Source organism: Miscanthus floridulus, unplaced genomic scaffold (genome assembly GCF_019320115.1).
Source record: "Miscanthus floridulus cultivar M001 unplaced genomic scaffold, ASM1932011v1 fs_175_1, whole genome shotgun sequence".
NCBI classification, from domain to species: Eukaryota; Viridiplantae; Streptophyta; class Magnoliopsida; order Poales; family Poaceae; genus Miscanthus; species Miscanthus floridulus.
Window position 1 is genome coordinate 51,102 of NW_027096336.1, and position 22,711 is coordinate 73,812.

General features: G+C 47.8%; 1 protein-coding gene and 1 pseudogene across 1 annotated transcript; one reads left to right on the forward strand and one right to left on the reverse strand.

Annotated features, from left to right (window-relative positions):
- The first annotated feature begins 68 nt into the window (after positions 1–68).
- Positions 69–19,477, forward strand: LOC136530674 (L-type lectin-domain containing receptor kinase IX.1-like; annotated as a pseudogene).
- LOC136530680 (putative ripening-related protein 5) lies at positions 17,073–17,755 on the reverse strand. Its single transcript, XM_066523400.1, has one exon. It carries the CDS (start codon positions 17,680–17,682, stop codon positions 17,101–17,103), a length of 582 nt encoding a protein of 193 aa, XP_066379497.1. The 5' UTR covers positions 17,683–17,755; the 3' UTR covers positions 17,073–17,100.
- Positions 19,478–22,711: the final 3,234 nt, after the last annotated feature.

A 22,711-nucleotide genomic window follows, 5' to 3' on the forward strand; every position in this document is an offset into this window, starting at 1 on the left:
CAGCCATCTCCTAGAATCCCGGTGTGCTCCCCCGTTCTCGATCTCCAGAGTCCAAATAAACAAAAACAATGGCGGCAGCGAGCTCTCGCAAGTTTTCCTTCATGCCCATTGGTCTTTTCTCTCTGTTGCTCCTGATCCATGCACCTCGTTCTAGCTCACTGTCCTTTAGCTTCAACTTCTCTAATTCCGGTGACCCATGCGATGCGGAGCTAAGGTGCGAGCATGACACCCGTATGGGCACTGGCGTTCTTGAGCTAACAAAGAACGAGGTCAGAGGCGACCCCTTCAGCGTCGGGCGTGCATCATATGCGCGCCCGGTGGCCCTGTGGGATAGCAGCACCGGCGAGGTGGCGAGCTTCATCTCCAATTTCACGTTCCAAATCAAGCCCAAAGACGAGACCACCTACCAAAGATGCAACGAGAGTGGCGACGGAATGGCTTTCTTCCTCTCCTACTACCCGTCCATGATCCCCCCAACTGCTATGGTTTGAACCTCGCCCTCTTCAATGACAGCAACAATGTCTTCGCCACCGGTGACGACCGGGTCGTCGCTGTGGAGTTTGATACTTTCTTCAATGACCAGTGGGACAAAACTCCAAACCATGTTGGTATCGACGTCAATTCCATCTACTCCAAGGCCTACGTGAATGTGACCAAGGGCCATGTTCTCTGAAGATGCCATTATGACCGCCAAGATCAGCTACAACAAGTCAACAACCTCACAGGTATTCTAGAAGCCCTTCTCCAGATCGACGACGGCGAACCGTACAATGTTAGCTTCCGGGTGGATATGAAGGGGAGCTTGCCAGAGGAGGTGGCGATCGGCTTCTCTGCTGCTACCGGATACTGCATCGACCTGCACCAGGTGCTGTCCTGGTCTATCAGCTCAGTTGGCCCACAGGATCTCAGGTGACTGAACCACTCACCAGTCTTACCTAGCACCCGCTAGTGCTGTTGAGCAGCCACTAGCCGTGCCGACCACGAACAGACATTGTCCGACCACACACTATGGCCAGAGATAGAAAAAGAGGGAGAACAGAGCATGCACGCACAATACAAGACACCAGCGTTGGCCGAAGCCTTGTCTGTGAGATGGCAAATCTGAGCTCTCTTTACTGAGTTGCCGTGGTATCCTATTTATACAACTCTATCCTTCTAGTCCTAGTACAGCTGCCATGCTGCTACAGGAACTGGATAACATAAAGGGCTGACTCTACGCCGGCCACTGCATGTGCCTACAGTGCCGTAGGTGAGCCGTGCGGCGCCTGTACCTGCAGCGGCTACAGTATCACAGCAGAGGGGCAGTTCGACGTCGCCTTCCCTTGTGTCCACACAAGGAAAAGCAGTAGTTTATTCTAACAATTCTTCCCCTAAACCTACTGCTATCCCTTATACACCCTCTATGCCGATCATCTCCTTCAGCTCCATGAGTCGAAGTCGTCCGAGCGGCTTGGTGAGGACGTCCGCGAGTTGCCGACCAGTTTAGACGAACTCGATGACGATCTGCCCTCCATCGACACAGTCCCTGAGGAAATGGAACTTCACGTCGATGTGTTTACTCCGGTCGTGCATAACCGGATTCTTCGCGAGGGCGATGGCGGGCTGGTTGTCCACCATTGGTGCTGGTGGGTGAGCTTCCACGCTGGTCAGCTCGCCCAGCAGCCGGCGTAGCCATACAACTTGGCACGCCGCTGTGGCCGCCGCTACGTACTCTGCCTCGCACGTAGATAGCACCACCACCTTCTGTTTCAGCGACAACCATGAAATTAGGGCCGACCCGAGGAAGACGAGCATGCCAGAGGTGCTCCATCGCCTGTCGATGTCCTCTGCTATGTCTGCATCGCTGAACACAGTGAGCTGCAACCTACTCTCACCGGTCTTTGGGAAGATGATCCCATGATCTACTGTCCGCTTGACATAGCGCAGTAGCCGCTTCACCGCAGCCCAGTGATTCTCTCTAGGATCCTCCATGAAGCGACTGACGTAACCCACGGTGAACGCAATGTCCGGCCTCGTGTGGACTAGGTAGCGCAGACCACCAACAATACTCCGGTAGAGTGTTGCATCTACCTTTGCCGTGGTACTAGCCTTCATCAGCTTCAGCCGCTCCTCCATCGGAGTCACGCATAGCTTGCACTCAGCCATGTCGCTCCTCTCCAATAGCTTGGAGGCATACGCGCTCTGACCGAGCGTCAGTTTCTCCTTTCCCTGTCTCACCTCGATGCCGAGGTAGTAGGAGAGTGCGACGAGATCGCTCATTCGAAAACGAGCCGCCATCTCGCGCTTGAAGCCGTTGATATCCTCTGTGCGTGCGCCGGTGATGATCAAGTCATCCACATACACGCCGACAATGAGCTCCTTCTTCCCCCGTCGCCGCGTGTAGAGCGCGTGCTTGTTTGCGCACCATTAAAACCCAAGCTCGCCCAGCATGGCGTCAAGCTTGGCGTTCCATGCTCGAGGGGCCTGCCGCAGCCCGTAGAGCGCTTTGCGTAGTCGGAGCACCCTGTGCTCCTCTCCCTTGATAGTGAAACCTGGAGATTGCCTGACAAAGATCGTCTCCGCCAGCTCGCCATTGAAGAAGGCCGATTTAACGTCCAAGTGATGGACATGCCAGTCCTTTGCTGATGCCAAAGCAAGTAGCAATCGGACCGACTCCATGCACACTACTGGCGCAAAGACCTCCTCGAAGTCTATGCCCTCGCGCTGAACAAAGCCTCGGGCGACGAGACGCGTCTTGTACTTGACAATGGCGCCAAGCTCGTCCCGTTTGACCTTGTACACCCACTTCAGGCTGATCGGACGACATCCTGGAGGTGGATTGACGAGCTGCCAAGTCTCATTTTCCTCGATCGCCTTCATCTCCTCCAGCATCACCCGTCGCTAGTTTCCATCGCGCTCGGCTAGCGCGAACATGGGTGGTTCCTCTGCACTGACGAGTAGCAGCTCTGTGTCGTTGAGCAGCCTACCCGCCAGACCTAAGGGACCTATGCCGTCGACGATGTCGTCCAGCCTGCGGAATCGTACCTCCTCACCTTCGTGGAAGGCATCCACAAACTCAGTGATGTCATCGGGAGGTGAGGCGAACTCAATCGGTGTTGATGGAGTTCCTTATTCCGCCGGAGTGCTTGGCATAGCACCTTGAGTGCTCGACACTACTTCTGGATAGCTCATCATAACTCCTGCAGTGTTCGGCCACACTATAGGAGTGTCCTGCCTCAGTCTTGGAGTGGTCGACACCACTGTAAGACGTCTTGGCTCCGCCACGGGAGTGCTCGGCACCCGTCCTGGAGTGGTCGCCACCACTGCAGAACCTCCCGGCACCACTCCTGGCGTGCTCGGCATCCCTCCAGGAGTGCACGACACTCCTCCCGGAGTGCTCGGCATCCCTCCAGGAGTGCACGACACTCCTCTCGGAGTGCTCGGCATTCCTCCCAAAGTGCTCGGCACTGCCCCAGGAGTGCTCAACTCTACCGTCGGAGTGCTCGGCACCTCTTCCCCAGTGTCTCCACTCCTGTGGATGACCAAGTGCTCAATGACGAAGGTGCTGGTGAAGCCTCCCGCTTCCCCCATGCTCGGACTGTTCTAGTCCCAAGCCGCCTCCTCGTCGAACACGACGTCGTGCGAGACAAGGACCTTGTCTCCGCGTGGGTCGTAGAGCCGGTATGCCTTGGTACCCTCCGCGTAGCCTAGGAACACCATCGGTGTGCTCCTGTCCTCCAGCTTGGTGAGGTTCGGCTTCGTCTCCCTGACGTGGCCGATGCAACCGAATGTCCGGAGGAAGGACACGCTCGGCTTGCGCCCATACCAAGCTTTGAACGACGTCTTGCCCGTCAGGGCCTTGGTCGAAGCATGGTTGAGGATGAACACCACCTAGAACCTTGCCGGCATACCTTTGGCCTTCATCATGGATCGGGCCATGCCGACCACCGTCTGGTTCCGTCGCTCCACCATGCCATTCTGTTGTGGTGAGTACGACGCGGTGTGGTGTTGCCCCACACCTTGATCCGAGTAGTACATGGCAAACTCCACCGAAGTGAATTCACCACCGCGATCAGTCCTCAGCACGCGGAGCTTCTTGCCGCTCTTGGCCTCTGCGCGCATCTTAAACTTCTTGATCACCACCGCCGCTTCATCCTTGCTCGTCAGGAGTTGCAGCCACATGTAGCGACTGCAATCCTCCATGAGTAGGAGGAAGGACCATCGACCACCGCATGTAGCAGGCGTGATCGGCCCGCAGAGGTCGCCGTGGACGAGCTCAAGAGCATCCTTCGCGCGATACTTGGCCGCCTTTGGGAAAGGTAGCCTCCTCTGCTTCTCGGCCAGGCAACTGTCGCACAGCTCACCTCCATGCTTGATGTGGGGTAGCCCTCGGACCATCTTCTCCAGCCGACCAAGCACGTCGAAGCTGAGATGTCTGAACCGGGCATGCTACATCCATGGTTCCTCGGAGTGCCTTGCCGCTAGGCACACCGGCTGCTCTACCTTTAGGTTGAGCAGGTACAACTGGTTCAGGGACCTCTTTACCTTGGCAAGAAGTCACTGCTCCTAGTCCCTGATCCTAAGGACTCTGTCCTTGATCAGTACCTCGCTACCGCACTCATCTAGCTGACCAATGCTGATGATGCTGGAACACAGCTGCGGGATGTAATATACATCCGTTAGCACGCGGTGCTCCCTGTTTTGGCATCTAAAGATAATGGTGCCGCGCCCTTGGATAGCCACCCTTGAGTCGTCACCAAACTTCATCGTACCGGTAACATTGCCGTCGAGTTCGGAGAAGGATTCCTTGGAGCCCATCATGTGGTTACTTGCACCAGAGTCTAGATACCACCGCTATTCCTGGTCGGCGCCCACACGTCCGAGGTAAACTTGGGCATGTGGTTCGTCGAGGTTGACAGTCTTCAGGGCCTTCCCAGGTCCTTCCACCGCCATCACCTCCACCTTCTCCTCGGCCTCGATGTCGTGCAGTGCACAGAACGTCGCCATCAGGATAGTGGCCTCATCCTCATCACTGGCTTGCGCTAGATGAGCCTTAGCCTTCTTGTCCTACTTGTGGTTTGGGTACTCCCGTGCCCAATGGCCCATCTTCCCGCAACATCGGTAGGCGTTGGGGTCGATCTGCTTCTTCTTCTCCAAAGAAGCCTTGCCGCGGCGCTTGCCATCGCCACCGCAGCTGGAGGAGGCTGCCTTCCCGGAGTTCCTCCGAGTAGCCCACTCCTCTTTCGTCAGCAGAAGTTTCCCACTGTCCTTCGTTGCTGTCGCCTGCTCTAGGCGCTCGTCCACCACCCGCAGATGGCCTGTCACATCCTCAATGGTGAGGGTGGACAAGTCCAGCATCGTCTCTATGGAGAGAGCGATCTGGATGTACTTTGCCGGCATGGAGTGGAGGTACTTGGAGACCGCCTCCTCTTCGTCGATGGTGACGCCGTGGCTCTTCAGCTTGCTGATGAGCGTCTGCAGGCAGAGGGAGAAGTCCTCCATCGTTTCACCATCCTTGAACTTAAGGTTGGCGTACTCCTACTTCAGAAGCTGGGCTATCGCCTTCTTTGCGCGGTCGGAACCGAGCGCATCGCCACGATAGCCTCCCACGCCTCCTTAGCCGAGCTCTTCGTCCCCAATGGCTCCCTGTACTCCACCGGTACAGCAGCGAGGATAGCCTCCAACGCTGACATGTCATCTTCTTCATAGTCGATGCCCTTGTCAACAGCATTCTAGAGCCATCGAGCTCTGAGCTTGACCTTCATGGTCACCGACCACTCTCCATAATTGGTGCGAGTCAGCATCGGCCAACTGGTGCCGCTGACCTCCCGCACCGTTTGAACAACGACCTCTAGTCGTGGCTGGACAGCCACAGCAGTGCCACTGCCGTTGCCCACTTCCAAACCGCCCATCATCGCTAGTGGTTAGTCTGGAGACAGCACTTGTACCACTTCGATACACTTGTTGGCCCACAGGATCACCGGCTCAGGTGAGTGAACCACTCACCAGTCTTGCCTAGCACCCACTAGTGCTGTCGAGCAGCCACTAGTCGTGCCGACCACAAACAAACATTGCCCAACCACACACTATGGCCAGAGATAGAAGAAGAGGGAGAACAGAGCATGCACGCACAATACAAGACACCAGCGTTGGCCGAAGCCCTGTCTGTGAGATGGCAAATCTGAACTCTCTTTACTGAGTTGTCGTGGTATCCTATTTATACAACTCTATGCTTCTAGTCCTAGTACAGCTGCCATGCTGCTACAGGAACTAGATAACATACAGGGCTGACTCTGCGTCGACCACTGCATGTGCCTACAGTGCTGTAGGTGAGCCATGCAGCGCCTGTACCTGCAGCGGCTACAGTATCACAGCAGGAGGCTAGTTCGGTGTCGCCTTCCCTTGCTGTGTTCACACAAGGAAAGCAGTAGCTTATTCTTCTAGGACCAGGAGCCACAAGCTCCAGCATAGGAGGGCGACGATGGTGGCGGCTACTACCTGTGCTTATGCCCACGGTAGTAGCTTTTTTGTGTGTTGTTGGTCTACGCTGTCGTCGGCTGCATTGTGCGCCAACGATGCATATGGAAGAAGCTGCACGAGATCACGTAAGCTGAATTCGAGAGAGGGGTGTGCCCTAGGAGGTACCGCTACCACGAACTCGCCGCTGCCATGAGCAACTTCGCCAAGGAGGAGAAGGTCGGCTGTGGGGGCTTCAGCAACGTGTACTAGGGCAGCCTCGGTGACCAAGACTGTGCGGTGGCCATAACGATGTTCTCGGCGGCTGAGTCATCGGCACAGGGAAGGAAGGAGTTTGAGGCTGAGGTGAAGATCATAAGCCGTTTGCGGCATTGGAACCTCGTGCAGTTGCTAGGCTAGTGTGACAGCCGCAAGGGTCTCTTGCTCGTCTATGAGCTTGTGCCGGAAGGCAGCCTTGACAGACACCTTTACAATTACAACAGCTTGCTATCTTCGCCAGAGCGGTACTACAGTTACTCAAAACAAAAAATTTCACAGTTTGCTGCTACGTCTTTCCAGTACTAGTAGCTATTTAGAAGGCTATTATTCTTGCTTTCTGTGTTAACTAGTACTTGTTAATTTCAATGATGAACAACAAATACATGATTATCCTTGTCCTAGGATCTGTGCTGCGCTACCTGCACACGAAATGGGACCAGTGCGTCCTGCAAGGGCGACATCAAGCCCAGCAACATACTACTCGACTCGTCACACAGCACAAAGCTAGGAGATTTTGGCCTGGCTAGGCTCGTCGACCATGGAGCCGGGCCAGGGATGACGCATGTCATTATGGGCACCGCCGGGTACATCGACCCGGAGTTCATCCAGACTCGGCGCTCCAGCATTGAGTCCGATGTCTACAGCTTCGGCGTCATCCCCTTGGAGATCATCATGGGACGGCGGCCAAAGATGGAGCACCCCAACAAGGTGATCCTGCTGTTAGATGATCTCTATCCAACGGCCAATTGGGCCCTTGGATCCACACCCTGATCGGGGGCACCCAACCCTACATGGTCGGTGCCCCCATCAGATCATGAGCTTGAACGAGCTACAGTCGCCCCACCGACATAACCCTAATCCAATCTAAGAGAGGGTGCACAGCCAGTGACGGGAAGCACCGCCACCGCCCAACGCCGCCACTGACCGCCGCCCTTTGACATAGCGCGTCCACCGAGTGTTCACCAAGCACCGCGATGGCCAGCCCATCTTCCTCGAAGGTGGCTGATGGTTTGTAGTTCTTCCACCCCTCTCCCTCTCACCCTATCCGTTAATTCCATACTGGTAGATGTTATAGGACTCGATGTTTACTCCAAATACAAGTACACATGCTAGATCTATGGCTAGTGATCCTATTTTAAGTCTATCAATTGTATCAGTCACCTAACTAGGTATAGATCTCGCCTATCAGAAAAGAAAACCGAGTAGCAGCATTTAGAAGGAGGTGATAGATTCGTTTTTGGATATAAACAAAGGGTTCATCGAACCCTAAAAGCAAATCGGGTGGAGAAAAGAAGTAAGAAAGGGTGTCGGTTTTGAAAAGGATCTCAAACCCTAACCCCAACCCACGTAGACACCTCAAGGAAGAAGAACAGTAGCTAACCCTAACCCTAACCCTAGAAAACCCTAACCCTAGAAACAGATCGGATGAAGGAGATGAGGACCAACCCGGACTCTTCTGCTGCGCATCACCACCACCGTCGCGTGGGTTGTCTCCTACCGTCATGCGGGGAAAACCTCCGCCGTCACCTCGTCGACGCGCGGGGAGAAGCTGAGCCTCGCTCACCGCCTTGCGCACGAGCCCGGCCGAGGGCACCATCACAGGACCGCTCGACGGTGGTGCGCTCACCCACTGGGGAGCGCGCGCTCCGACGAGGGGACCTGCGGCGGCATCGGTCAGATCTAGGGTTTTGGGAGCTTCTCACCGCAGCGCGTGTGAGGAACTGGGCACCGTCGTCCAGACCGCTCGATGGCGGCACGCTCACCTGCTGTGGAGCGCGCGCGCCGACGCCATCACCTCTCTTTGCTCTCGCTCTTTCACTCGCCGCTGCTGTGCTGAAAGAGATGGAGGGAGTCAAAATGAGATAGGGTTTCGGGGGTCACCACGACACTAGGGTTTTGTTCGGCCGACGCGCGCTCTCGACGATCCGATGCAGATGAATGGCTGACAGCGAACGAGCCAACATTCGGCCTAGGCGGGCGCGCACGGCAGGCGGCTTTGCTGGTCCAGGCCTAGGTTGCGGCCTGGGAAGGCACAGCGCGCGCGAAAGTAGAGCTAGCTGGGCCGTTTTGATGCTTGGGCCACATGAACAGTATTCTACGAGTTTAAGTTTTATTCTTTTTTCAGAAGCAATTTTTGATGATATTTGTCTAGTTTAAAATCTCTGTTAAAATTTGAACCAACAGAATAATTTTTCAGAGAATAGTTGAGAAAAGTTTAATGCTTCTAAAAAATAGATAATGATTTTTTTCATGTTTCCGCTGCAATGTCAAAGTTTATCATCTTCTAATTAAATTTAAACCAACGAGAGAATTTAATTTGAAGAGTAGTCATTTTTAGTCAATAAATTATAATATTGTTATTTTTTTGACCGACATTGATAATAACAATATTATAATGTCTATTCATAAGTTTTTCATGCATTAATTCTATTTCTGCCCAACTGTGATGTAGAATTAGTGTATAAGAATGTTGTATGTTTTAATTTTGACCAATGTTAAATTAAAGCATGCAATTATGATGTCATAATTTTCTCACTATCTCTGACGGTGTTTTTCAGGACTCAACCCAATGGCATTCATCTCGCACATACCACCTCATGAAGGGGGCAACTATAGGGTATGGCGAGAGAAGTATGAGGTAGCACTTGCGCTATCTAAAAATGACCTAGCGCTTACCTCCCCGTGTCCTACTAAGCCAGTGGACCTAGTGAGGGAAAAAACGAGTCTGATGCTGATTTGACTGCTCAGTAGCGAGATCATGCAGAAGTGCGGATGAAGTATGATCTCCAACGCCAGAAATGGGACATTTTAAACCTCAAGTGCTTGATGGTGGCTAAGTCCACAATTTCAGATGCTATAAGGGGGTGTATCCCAGACTATGATACTGCCACTAAGTATCTTAAGAAGGTGGAGAGTCAGTTCACTGGCTCTTCAAAGGCTTATGCCAGTACATTGATAAAAAAATTGTTCAATGAGAAATATACTGGTGGCGGTATCAAAGAGCACATATTGAAGAAGAGTAACACGGCTTCGAAGCTAAAGCCAATGGATTTGGGGATCAAGGATGAGTTCTTGATTCATTTGGTTTTTGCTTCCTTGCCAAAGGAATATGAAACCTTTGTTGTTAACTACAACGTGCAGTTCGGTAAGTGGGACATAGAGAAGCTCATCGTAATGTGTGTTCAAGAAGAGGAGAGGCTAAAATCCTTACAGGGTGACTCTGCTAACCTTGTGAATGACAAGAAAAAGAACTTCAATAAGAATGTCAAACCTCAAGGGAAAACTCCTCAGACTGAGCACCATCAGAAGAACTCCAATGCTCAAGTTGAAAAGAATCAGTGCAAATGGTGCAAGAAGCATGGACACTACCTGAGAGACTGTCCAGACTTCCTGAAGAACCTTCTGAAGAGAGGTGAGGATTTCATTACATTCATAGATAAATCCATGTATTTAAGTTATGCAAAATCTACTTGGTGGATTGATTCAGGTGAATTGTTCATGTTGTAAATTCATTACAGGGATTTCATACAAGGAGGATCCTACAAAGAGGAGAAAGAAGAATTAAAGAAACAAATGGAGTTGAAGCTGAAGTTGAAGCCATTAGAGATCTTTCTCTAGAGTTAGTTGATGGTTTTCTACTTAAGCTTTCAGATATTCTATTTGTACCCTCTTTGCGAAGAAACTTAATAAGTGTTTTACGTTTAGATGATGATGGATATGATTGCCATTTTAGTAATGGCAAATGTAGGATTGTGATTAATAATAAATGTATTGGTCTTGCCTTCCGACAAGATAAGCTTTATTTATTATCACTTTTCTGAGAATGTGAATGATGTAAGTACTGAGAATGAGAATGTCTCTTTGTCTATGAATGCAACAAATAAGCGGAAGAGAGTGCATGATGTATCTTCAAAATTATGGCACTGTCATTTAGGCCATATTTCGAGGGGGAGAATAGAGCGATTGATTAGGAAATCAATTCTTCCACCTTTAGAATTTTTAGATTTAGAGCAATGCATTGATTGCATAAAAGGAAAGTACGTTAAGAAAATAAAGAAAGATGCCAAACGAAGCGCAAGAATTTTAGAAATAGTTCACACAAACATCTATGGTCCTTTTCCTATGAAGAGTGTGGATGGTTATGATTCATTTATAACATTCACAGATGACTATTCTCGTTTTGGCTATATTTATCCAATTAAGAAAAGATCGGAAGCATTGGATAAATTTAAAATATTTAAGGCTAAAGTAGAAAATCAGCACAACTTAAAGATTAAGGTAGTAAGGTCCGACCGTGGGGGAGAGTACTACGGTCGACACACCCCATATGGCCAAGTTCTTGGAACCTTTGCAAGGTTCTTATAAGAAAATAGCATAGTAGCCCAGTATTCTACACCGGGCAAGCCTCAGCAGAATGGAGTAGCTGAAAGACGCAACCGTACCTTAATGGATATGGTGTGAAGCATGATAAGTTACTCTACCTTACCGATAAATTTATGGATGGAGGCGTTAAAAACCGCCATTCATATTCTTAATCGAGTGCCAAGTAAGTCGGTGCCCAAAACACCGTATGAGTTGTGGACAAGAAAGGAACCCTCACTAAACTATTTACGTGTATGGGGTTGTCCAGCTAAGGCAAAAGTATTTAACCCAAACATAGGGAAGCTGGACTCCAAGACAGTCCATTTTATTGGCTATCTAGAAAAGTCAAAAGGTTATCGCTTCTATTGTCCTGACAGACAAATGAAGTTTGTAGAAACAAGACATGCTGTCTTCTTAGAGGATGATATGATCAGGGAGAGCATGGTAGCGCGTGAAATTAGTTTCAAAGAGAAGCGGGTATACGTGCCCACTCTTATGGTTCAGGAGCCATTCTTCATGCTACCTGTTGTTGTTGTACCAACAGTGCAAGACACTGCAGTTACAACACCTATTGTTAGTTCTCCTGTGGCAACAATGAATGAATATGAGGAACCTATCCTTCAGGATCCCCTAGAACCCATTGTCACACATGAGGAAGGGCAACAACGGCCTCATATAGAACAAGTGTCATCTAACGAGGCCGCTAGAAGGTCTCAAATAGTTAGGAGATCAGCCATTCCTGATGACTAAAAAGTTTATGAATGTGAGGAATTTTAAATGGAGGGTGATTCCACCTCATTTGAAGAAGCCATGTGAAGCGCTCACTCATCCAAGTGGCTTGAAGCCATGGAAGATGAAATGATATCAATGAAAACCAACAGAGTTTGGAACTTAGAAACAATTCCTAAAGGAGCCAAGACAGTAGGTTGTAAATGGGTCTACAAAACTAAACATGACTCCAAAGAGAATATAGAAAGATTTAAAGCGTGACTTGTGACGAAAGGTTTCATGCAAAGAGAAGGCATAGATTACAATGAGACATTTTCTCCAGTCTCATGTAAGGATTCTTTTATAATCATAATGGCGCTTGTAGCACATTACACCTTAGAATTACATCAGATGGATGTAAAGACGACATTCCTAAACGGGGATCTAGAGAAAAATGTTTATATGGCACAACCAAAAGGTTTTGTTGTGGAAGAAAAAGAACGTATGGGATGCCGTCTAAAGAAATCCATTTACGGATTAAAACAAGCTTCAAGATAGTGGTATTTGAAGTTTGATAATATAATAAAAAAGTTTAGGTTTCAAAAAAATATAGAGGACAATTGCGTTTATGCAAAGTTCAAGAATAGGAAATATATTTTTCTAGTCTTATATGTAGATGACATATTGCTCGCTAGCAGTGATGTTAATCTACTACTAAAAACAAAAAAGTTCTTGTTCTCAAAGTTTGATATGAAGGATCTTGGTGAAGCTTCGTTCATCCTAGGAATAGAGATTCACCGAGATAGAGAAAATAGGGTTTTAGGATTATCACAAAAGGAATACTTAGAAAAAATTCTAAAGAAATACAGTATGTAAAATTATAAGTCTTCACTGCTCCCATAGTCAAGGGCGACAGATATCAGGAATTTCAGTGTCCCAGGAACCAATATGAGATCAATCAAATGAAAGCGGTTCCATATAGTTCAGCTATCGAAAGTTTACAGTATACTCAAGTGTGTACACATCATGACTTAGCATTTGTTACCGGGTTGCTTGGCAGATATCAGAGTAATCCAGGAATAGAACACTGGAAATTAGTAAAGAAAGTTTTGCGTTATCTACCAGGTACGAAGGGTCCCATGCTAACGTACAGAAGATCTGATTTCCTGCACATAGAGAGATATACAGATTCTGATTATGCGAGAGATGAAAGAAAATCCACGTTAGGATACATATTTACTCTCGCAGGAGGAGCTATATCATGGAAAAGCTCAAAGTAAACCATCACTACATCGTCCGCAATATATGCCGAGTTTGTAGCATGTTATGAGGCCACTCGGCAGGTGAATTGGCTAAAGAAATTCATGTCCGGGTTGAAAGTGGTAGACGATATATATAAATCACTCAAGTTATACTACGATAATAATCCAGCAGTATGTAATGCTCACAACAATAAATCAAGTGGTGCTGCCAAACACATTGACATAAAGTATTATGTTGTGAAAGATAAAGTTCGGGATCATATAATTAGTCATGAGCATATAAGAACAGAAAAGATGCTCGCGGATCCTCTTACAAAAGGTTTACCACCCAGCGTGTTCAGAGAACACTTAGCCGGCATGAGTTTAAGGGAAAGCCTATGATTCCGAGATAATAAGGGCATAGTTGAGAATTTCTTTCAAAAACAAGGAGGTGCATTGTAGCTGTTTAATCTAATGGCAACTGAGCATGACGATGAGGCACGCTCTATGCACTGATCTGTGATGGAATGGGAACAAGATAAAATAAGTAAGTTGAGTTTAAGTCATAAGGTAAGATCAAGGAGGAGAATGTTAGATTATCTGTATCCAATTGGCCCAATTGGGCCCTTGGATCCGCACCCTGATCGGGGGCGCCTAACCCTACATGGTTGGTGGGCCCCTGTCACACTATGCTATAAAAGAAAGGTGGGGGCCAGCGGCTCAAATCACGAGGTTGAACGAGCTACCGTCGCCCCACCGACATAACCCTAATCCGATCTAAGAGAGGGTGCACAGCCAGTGACGGAAAGCACCGCCACCGGCCAACGCCGCCACTGCACCGCCGCCCTTCGACATAGCGCCTCCACCGAGTCTTCACCAAGCACCGCGATGGCCAGCCCGTCTTCCTCGAAGGCGGCCGATGGTTTGCACTTCTTTCACCCCTCTCCCTCTCACTCTATCTATTAATCTCATACTGGTAGATGTTCTAGGACTCGTTGTTTACTACAAATACAAGTACACATGCTAGATAAGGATGGCAACGGATCGGGTTTGGTGCGGGTATCCACGGGTTTCGGGTTCTGCGGGTTCGGGTTTGGGGATGGTTTTTCACCCATGGTTTTCCGGTTCGGGGCCCCGAAACCAATCGGGTTCGGTTTCGGGTTTGGTTTTCCACCCGTGGATATCCAATGGATATCCGAAATAAATCATTTAGAATTAAAACTCATGTTTTATAATATACTAATAATAATTTGTTTACTTAGATTATTAAATTTATTTAAAGTTGACTCATGAAAATATTTATTATTTGTTGCCTCTTGTTTATACATGTGAATATGTGTATATATATCCGCGGGTTTCGGGTATCCATTCGGGTTTCGGGTATCCGTTCGGGTTTCGGGTATCCGTGGGTTTGGTTTTGGTGATGGATTTCCACCCGAATCGGTTTTCGGGGCGGATTCGGGTTTCGATTTCGGGTTTCGATTTTGGGTGCACGGAGACTCCACCCGATCCGAACCCGATCCGTTGTGATCTGTTTTAAGTCTATCACCCGCTACTCAAGTGGATCTAGGACCTGTACAACAGAAATGCTCTTCTGGAAGCGGTGGACAAGAGGCTGCTGACCGAAGGCAGGCAGCTGCTGGACGGTGGCTGCGAGTGGCAGCTGCAGCGCGTGTTGGTGGTCGGGCTGTGGTGTGCGCACCTGGAGCCTAGCGTGCGACCGTCAACTGTGCAAGCCATGAACGTCCTGCAATCCGAGGATGTGACGCTTCCAGTTCTGTCGCATGCAGCAGGAGTATAACAGGACTACGTTCGACTTTTCGCGTGGAACCCGCGGTTACCACTCGCTGGGGACGGGAAACAAATGTGGCGACTACCGCTCGCCGGTGACGGGAAATATATCCAACGACGACGTGCCTTGGGTGCTTAACGGGGGCAGATGATGATCGAACATGTATAATGTATAGTCCTACTCCCTCTCTGTCTCACAAAGGGTGTCATTCTCCCTTTTCGAAAAAGTTAAGCATTTGCAGTTTTGATTGAATGGCTGATAGATAATCAAAGTTGAAAATGCAGTCAGTCTCTCAGGCGATGCTTTACAGTGGTTGAATTTGATCATCGCCTACAAAGACAAGGATGCACTGTCATTAACCACCGATGTAGCAGTCAAATGCAGCAAGGTGAGAGGCTCCAACGCAGGACACACGGCCGCTCGCCCACCGGTCTATGCGCCTGTGGTCCGCAGGTTGGGCGAAAGCAGGAAGAAGCAAGCAGCAGAGCTATATCGACTGAACAAGACTAAAAAAATCATTCGCATGATAGATAGGAATCGTGATATAAAAAATATTAATTTCATGGTGCATAATTAGTATCATAATATAAACTTATTTAGAGATATAAATGTTGTTAATATTTAAAGCCAGTCTTAGTTAGGGTTTCATCTAAGTTTTATTTGTATTTGATACTGTGACACATCACTGGATTTGGTGACTTGGCTGGTTCATCATGAAGAGAGATAGAAAGAGTTACATCTGAATGAAACCCGTTGTTCTTGCAGCATGGAGAAGAGGTCAAGCTATGCAAACTGCAATCAATATGATTTTTTATGCTTCTTTCCATCCATAAACGTGATTATTTGCTCATCATGTAATGTGCTAGTGGATTAATTTCTCAGGTTTGTTTTAATAAAGCCATTCACCTCGCGTTCATTGGAGTGGACGAGAGAAACTGATCGGGAGAAATTAGTTAATCCACATTTGTTGGGAGATGATGGATTTATCTAAACAAGTCCTAATAAATAAAGAAAGGCGGGACAAATTTAGTATACAATAAAAATTGGACAGCTGAAATGCTAGCTTATTAACGATGTGGCATGATGTCATGCTATGAGCGCCGGCCCGCTGTAGACCCGTAGATTTTTTAATATTGGAATTAAACATCCAACTTCATCCTCTCAATAGAGGAATTAGACCAAACTTATTACAAAGTTTAACACATAAAACATCACATAGTTCATAGACACCTTTAACTAAAACCAAGCCTAAAAGTGAATGGTCATCCATGGGATGCAAAGAAAGCCATCGCTGCACTCCAGCTTGCAACATGTTTGTATAATCTAGTCTTTTCTCTCTTCACTATGCTGCAATTGGGCCCTATATCGGACCTAACCTACAAATACTTTTTTAGTTTGAGATTTATCAAAAACTCTATCATTCCTTGTTAGCCATATAGACCAACAAAATCCTGCAGCACCGGTCACCAGTAGAGAATGTACTTATCGCATCCTTGTTTACGCCATCTCTATTGAATAAACAACTTTTTTTTGCGAGACCCAATTACAGAAGCAGATGCTCACATACACGAGCGCACACTCACCTCTATAAATGCACACACGCACACCCTACCCCTATGAGCAACTTCGAAGAACTGAGTTGGACCGACAAATCTCGAGATTGATGAAGTCACCACAGGCGTCTCGCTATCGACGGACACTTCACCTACCACTGAAAAATAGCGCCGTTAAATCCTGGAAAAAAAATCCAGAAAAATGCGAGCACCCGTGTTAAGTCGGGGACTTAAATCCGAGTGGGCATGTTTCACTACAACGAACCCAACCAGCTGAGCTACGCTCAATTCACCTATTGAATAAACAACCTTGGCATACATGGAGTTGCCGTTCCACACTCAAAGGAGGCACTACAAACACAATATGTAAAGCATGCCACAAAAATCTAGCATGGTAACATTCAAAGAAGAGGTGATGAATGGTTTGAAAATAAGTACAAAAGCAACTTAATTTACTATCATTCCAATTCCTTCTAGCTAGATTAGATAGACTGATTTAGAAGATGAATGACACCTTTTATTCCATATATATATATATATATATATATATATATATATATATATATATATATATATATATATATATATATATATATATATATATATATATACACACACAATGGGATACAGTACAGTACGTATAGGGCAATGAGCCACGAGCCAACCACCCTACTCTGAAATATACACAGCACGGGACCGCTCACCAACAAAGGAAACATGCAGCCGATGTTCACTCCTCGGACCAGGTGATGTCTACCATGCCGACGTTCTGATCGAGCCCCAAGGCATCCCACACCGCTGGCGACGCGTCGACGATGTTGTTGTCGCATGGCGGCTCAAAGTTGTGGTCCTCGTCACAGCCATCCACGGAGTCACACTCGTCCACCACCTTGGCATACATGGAGTTGCCGTTCGCTGTGATCTTGATGCGGTGCCCGCAGCGCGCCATGTTGCTGAACCATCCCGTTGAGAGCGCAACAACCTTCTCCTCGTCACTGTGGTACGCGTTGTCGCACTCTGATGGGCCGCCGCCGTCCTTGCCCTTCTCAAAGCTGTTGAGCGTCAGCACTGCCTTGGTGCTGGCTGTGACCGGCGGCGAGCAGCGATACTGCGGGTACATCTTACCGTCCTCGCAGCAGTCTGGGTCGTTGCTCTTCTCACAATTGCCAGACCGGCCCGGGAGGTACCCGCTGGGGCGGCATGTGCCGAGCCCGAGGCCAGCGTGGGGGCGGAGGGAGGACGCCATTTGGGAAGCAGAGAGCGTGACCAGGAGGAACATCGCCATGGTGGCAACAGTTCCGGCAGTGGTCATCTTTGCTAGCCTGAAAAAAAAAAAAGGTCAGGCTCTCCTCGCAGGCTGGCACTCTGTTTTTCTTATTTCCTGTGCTCTGATTTGCTTGATGGTTTGAGGTTAGTCTCGTGGTGCGTGGGATTATATAGTGGTCTTTCCGCTTCTCCTATGTTAGTATGAAGTATATGAACGTGCACTGATGGACATAACGTACGGAATGGTTGGACTTGGATGGATGTGATTACCCGAGACGGCAATCCGGTCACCCTACTAGTACATGTTTTCGCCGTGCCGTATGGAATGTTTGAACTCTTTCCATGTGAACATGTGGACAAGATACGTTGTACACAGTTAACTTCATTTTGATATTGGAAATTGAAAAGTCCAAAGATATTGTGGGTTTCTGCCATGCATGTATTTTACCCAACTCAACCAAATACACGCTACATGATCGCAAAATGCTCCTCACCATGCTGCAAAGTAGTTTCAGTTTTGGCCTCGTTTGGATCAATATTGAGCCAACCACTAATTAGTATTTGAATAAAAAAATGGCTTAATAACTTCGAGATCACGGAAGCTGAATTCGAGAGAGGGGTGGGCCCTAGGAGGTACCGCTACCACGAACTCGCCGCTGCCACGAGCAACTTCGCCGAGGAGGAGAAGCTCGGCCGTGGGGGCTTCGGCAACGTGTACCGGCGCAGCCTCGGTGACCAAGACCGTGCGGTGGCCATAAAGATGTTCTCGGCGGCTGAGTCATCGGCGCAGGGAAGGAAGGAGTTTGAGGCTGAGGTGAAGATCATAAGCCGTTTGCGGCATCGGAACCTCGTGCGGTTGCTAGGCTGGTGTGACAGCCGCAAGGGTCTCTTGCTCGTCTATGAGCTTGTGCCGGAAGGCAGCCTTGACAGACACCTTTATTTACAATTACAACAGCTTGCTATCTTGGCCAGAGAGGTACTACAGTCACTCAAAACAAAAAAAATCACAGTTTGCTGCTACGTCTTTCCAGTACTAGTAGCTACTTAGAAGGCTATTATCCTCTCATTGCTTCTGTGTTAACTAGTACTTGTTAATTTTGATGATGAACAACAGATACATGATTATCCTTGGCCTAGGCTCCGCGCTGCGCTACCTGCACACGGAGTGGGATCAGTGCGTCCTGCAAGGGCGACATGAAGCCCAGCAACATACTACTCGACTCGTCACACAGCACAAAGCTAGGAGATTTTGGCCTGGCCAGGCTCGTCGACCATGGAGCCGGGCCAAGGACGACGCAGGTCGTTATGGGCACCGCCGGGTACATCGACCCGGAGTTCATCCGCACTCGGCGCCCCAGCGTTGAGTCCGACGTCTACAGCTTCGGCGTCGTCCTCCTGGATATCGTCACGGGACGGCAGCAGGAGATGGAGCACCCCGGCAAGGTGATCCCGCTACTCAAGTGGATCTGGGACCTGTACAACAGAAATGCTCTTGTGGAAGCGGTGGACAAGAGGCTGCTGACCAAAGCCAGGCAGCTGCTGGACGGTGGCTCTGCGAGTGGCAGCTGCAGCGCGTGTTGGTGGTCAGGCTGTGGTGTGCGCACCCGGAGCCTAGCGTGCGACCGTCAATTGTGCAAGCCATGAACGTCCTGCAATCCGAGGATGTGACGCTTCCAGTTCTGTCGCAGCAGGAGTATAACAGGACTACGTCCGACTTTTCGCGTGGAACCCGCGGTTACCACTCGCCGGCGACGGGAAACATATATGGCGACTACGGCTCGCCGGCGACGGGAAATATATCCAACCACGACGTGTCTTGGGTGCTTAACGGGGGCAGATGATGATCGAACATGTATAATGTATAGTCGTACTCCCTCTCTGTCTCACAAAGGGTGTCATTCTCCCTTTTCGAAAAAGTTAAGCATTTGCAGTTTTGATTGAATGGCTGATAGATAATCAAAGTTGAAAATGCAGTCAATCTCTCAGGCGATGCTTTACAGTGGTTGAATTTGATCATCGCCTACAAAGACAAGGATGCACAGTCATTAACCACCGATGTAGCAGTCAAATGCAGCAAGGTGAGAGGCTCCACCGCAGGACACGCGGCCGCTCGCCCACTGGTCTATGCGCCTGTGGTCCGCAGGTTGGGCGAAAGCAGGAAGAAGCAAGCAGCAGAGCTATATCGACTGAACAGGACTAAAAAAAATCATTCGCCTGATACATAGGAATCGTGATATATAAAATATTAATTTCATGGTGCACAATTAGTATCATAATATAAACTTATTTAGATATATAAATGTTGTTAATATTAAAGACCAGTCTTAGTTAGGGTTTCATCTAAGTTTTATTTGTATGAAGAGAGATAGAAAGAGTTACATCTGAATGAAACCCGTTGTTCTTGCAGCATGGAGAAGAGGTCAAGCTTTGCAAACTGCAATCAATATGATTTTTGATGCTTCTTTCCATCCATAAACGTGATTATTTGCTCATCATGTAATGTGCTAGTGGATTTAATTTCTCAGGTTTGTTTTAATAAAGCCATTCACCTCGCGTTCATTGGAGTGGACGAGAGAAACTGATCAGGAGAAATTAGCTAATCCACATTTGTTGGGAGATGATGGATTTATCTAAACAAGTCCTAATAAATAAAGAAAGGCGGGACAAATTTAGCATACAATAAAAATTGGACAGCTGATAGACACCTAAAACATCACATAGTTGATAGACACCTTTAACTAAAACCAAGCCTAAAAGTGAATGGTCATCCATGGGATGCAAAGAAAGTGTAGCATCCGGTTTTAAGAACAAACAAGATACACACCATATGTGAGCCCAGGAAGTCAAATATCATATATAGCTACAAATAAGGGTAATATCGAAAGACAATGCTCAATATATAACGTACTTAGTATAAAGAATATAATCTTAGATAGCAAACAGTGGAAAGACAACTCTGATCTTCGGGTAAAGAGTCCAATCCACAGGGACAACTGACTGGTTGATCACAAGCCTAATTCCTCCAAACTCTAGCAAACTAGTACCCATCCAGGATTTTTATCCAAATAATTGAAAAATAAAGCAAGCGTAAGTATGAATTAAATGAGTAAAGGTGTATAGGACAACAAGAAAGATCCTATGCTATACTTGCCTTAAACACCATTCCTTTGGTAAGTTTTAATCTTCAACGTTCTTCTTCTTCTTCTTCTTGATCACCACGTATATCTCATCGACTGGACGTAATTGTATAACACCACACAAACATCCATACACATACATGCATAGCATACAATTACATCTACATTAGAACAATACACCAATCATAGAAAAATTAGTAAAAGAGTTTAAAATACGATTCAACACATCGCTATAAACATACAGTCGTGAGAGGCACGCTAATCGGAGCTATAATGAAAAAGATACAACTACCGAAAGATTTACTTTTCACGTGGAAAAGAAAACTATAGTCTTTATTTATTTTATCTATATAAATTCATATATATATATATATATAAGATACTTTATAAATAATATAAATTGAATTAAGTTAAATTTAGATTTGAATTATAAAACTAAAGTAAAACAAATCATATTTTATTTATAAAATCCAGTTGCATACTTATTATTTAGGTTATGATTTAAACCATGAAATTCTAGAAATAGTGTCATGATAAACATTGTTACTAACACGTAGATCTCATTGCAATAAATCTAGCGCAACTCAAATAGATCAAATCAGAGCTAAAACGTAGAAGATATGAATTAATAAGATTTTCTTTAATAAAATAATAGATTAAATCTAACCTTGAATTTTAAAAGTTGAAAATATATCTAACAGTAGTTTGAACATGTAAATTATGGAATCACGGACCTAACGCAAGTTGAACGGATCAAATCAGAGTTAAAACAAAGAAACTATGCATAAAATAAGATCAATGGCAATTCTGTAAATATTTTAAAATCAATTTCGTATTAAAAATAATTAAAAACTGAATTAAAACAGCCCTATGGACCGGGCGTCATTTTTGGAAAAACACAGGGGTCAAAACATAAAAACTAGGGGCATTGATTGAATTATTTTTGAACTACTCAGGACGGCAGGTTGATTTCATAAAAACTCAGGGTCTCTTTTGTAAAATGGCCAGAGCTGGCGGGGTTGACCCGGTCGTTGTCCACGTGGATGACGCATGGCAGAAAGGGATTGGGCCACGCTGGTAAGCTAGTGGTGGGCCGGCTGAGGTGTCACCTTGGGCAGGGTTCATGGGTCTACGGTGCACAAATTATGAAGCGAAGGGGTATGCTCTAATTGAGATCGTCCGATTGAGATCAGACGGATGGGGCGGCTTGGGGATGAGTTCGGTGCCTGAACAGGGAGCGCGCGGTGGCTACCATTGCCGACGTCGAGACTCTCACCGTTGTTCATGAAAAAATACCTACGAGCCATGCTACGACACAGGGAAGGCACCGGGAGAGAGAGAGAGAGAGCAGAGCACGCCGAACTCATGTAGGAACTTATCATCGACGGTGAGGCACAGAAGGGCATGGGTCACACGCGGAGCAGATGGCGACGGCGGAGCTAGGGTTCTACGGCGGTGGTGCGGCTTGAGGCGAGGCAGCGCGAGCTAGGGTTTGGTAGGGAGGTGGTGCGCTGGGAGCTGCTATTTATGGGCGGGGCTGGCTTGCGGGTCACGCCAGGCGCGGCAAAGTGGAGACGAAGATGAACTCCATGGCAGCGGTGGTAGAGTCCGGTGTGGTTGCGACGCGAGGAGGAAGAAAACCCCACTGATAGATGGGGTCGGGGTGGCAGCGAGAGAGGAGAAGGAAGGCGAGCGAGACAGCTACATGGCTTTGCTGGGCCGGCCCAAGAGCGGGCGCGTGGCGAAGCGGGGAAAGTGGGAGAGATGGGTTGCAGGGCAAAAAGAAAAACAGGAGCAGGCCGGGCCAAGCGGGGAGGAAGGAAGTGGTGCTGGGCCGCTACGGGGCTGAGCGGGCCGGCACAATGGGGAGAGAGTGAGTTTTCCTTTTTTTCTTTTCAAAACCAATTTCAAATATAAACCAAATCAAATTTGAATATG

What these genes read in the sequence shown, in the direction of transcription:
- LOC136530680 (XM_066523400.1), bottom strand. Translation starts at nt 17,682, where the DNA reads ATGACCACTGCCGGAACTGTTGCCACCATGGCGATGTTCCTCCTGGTC.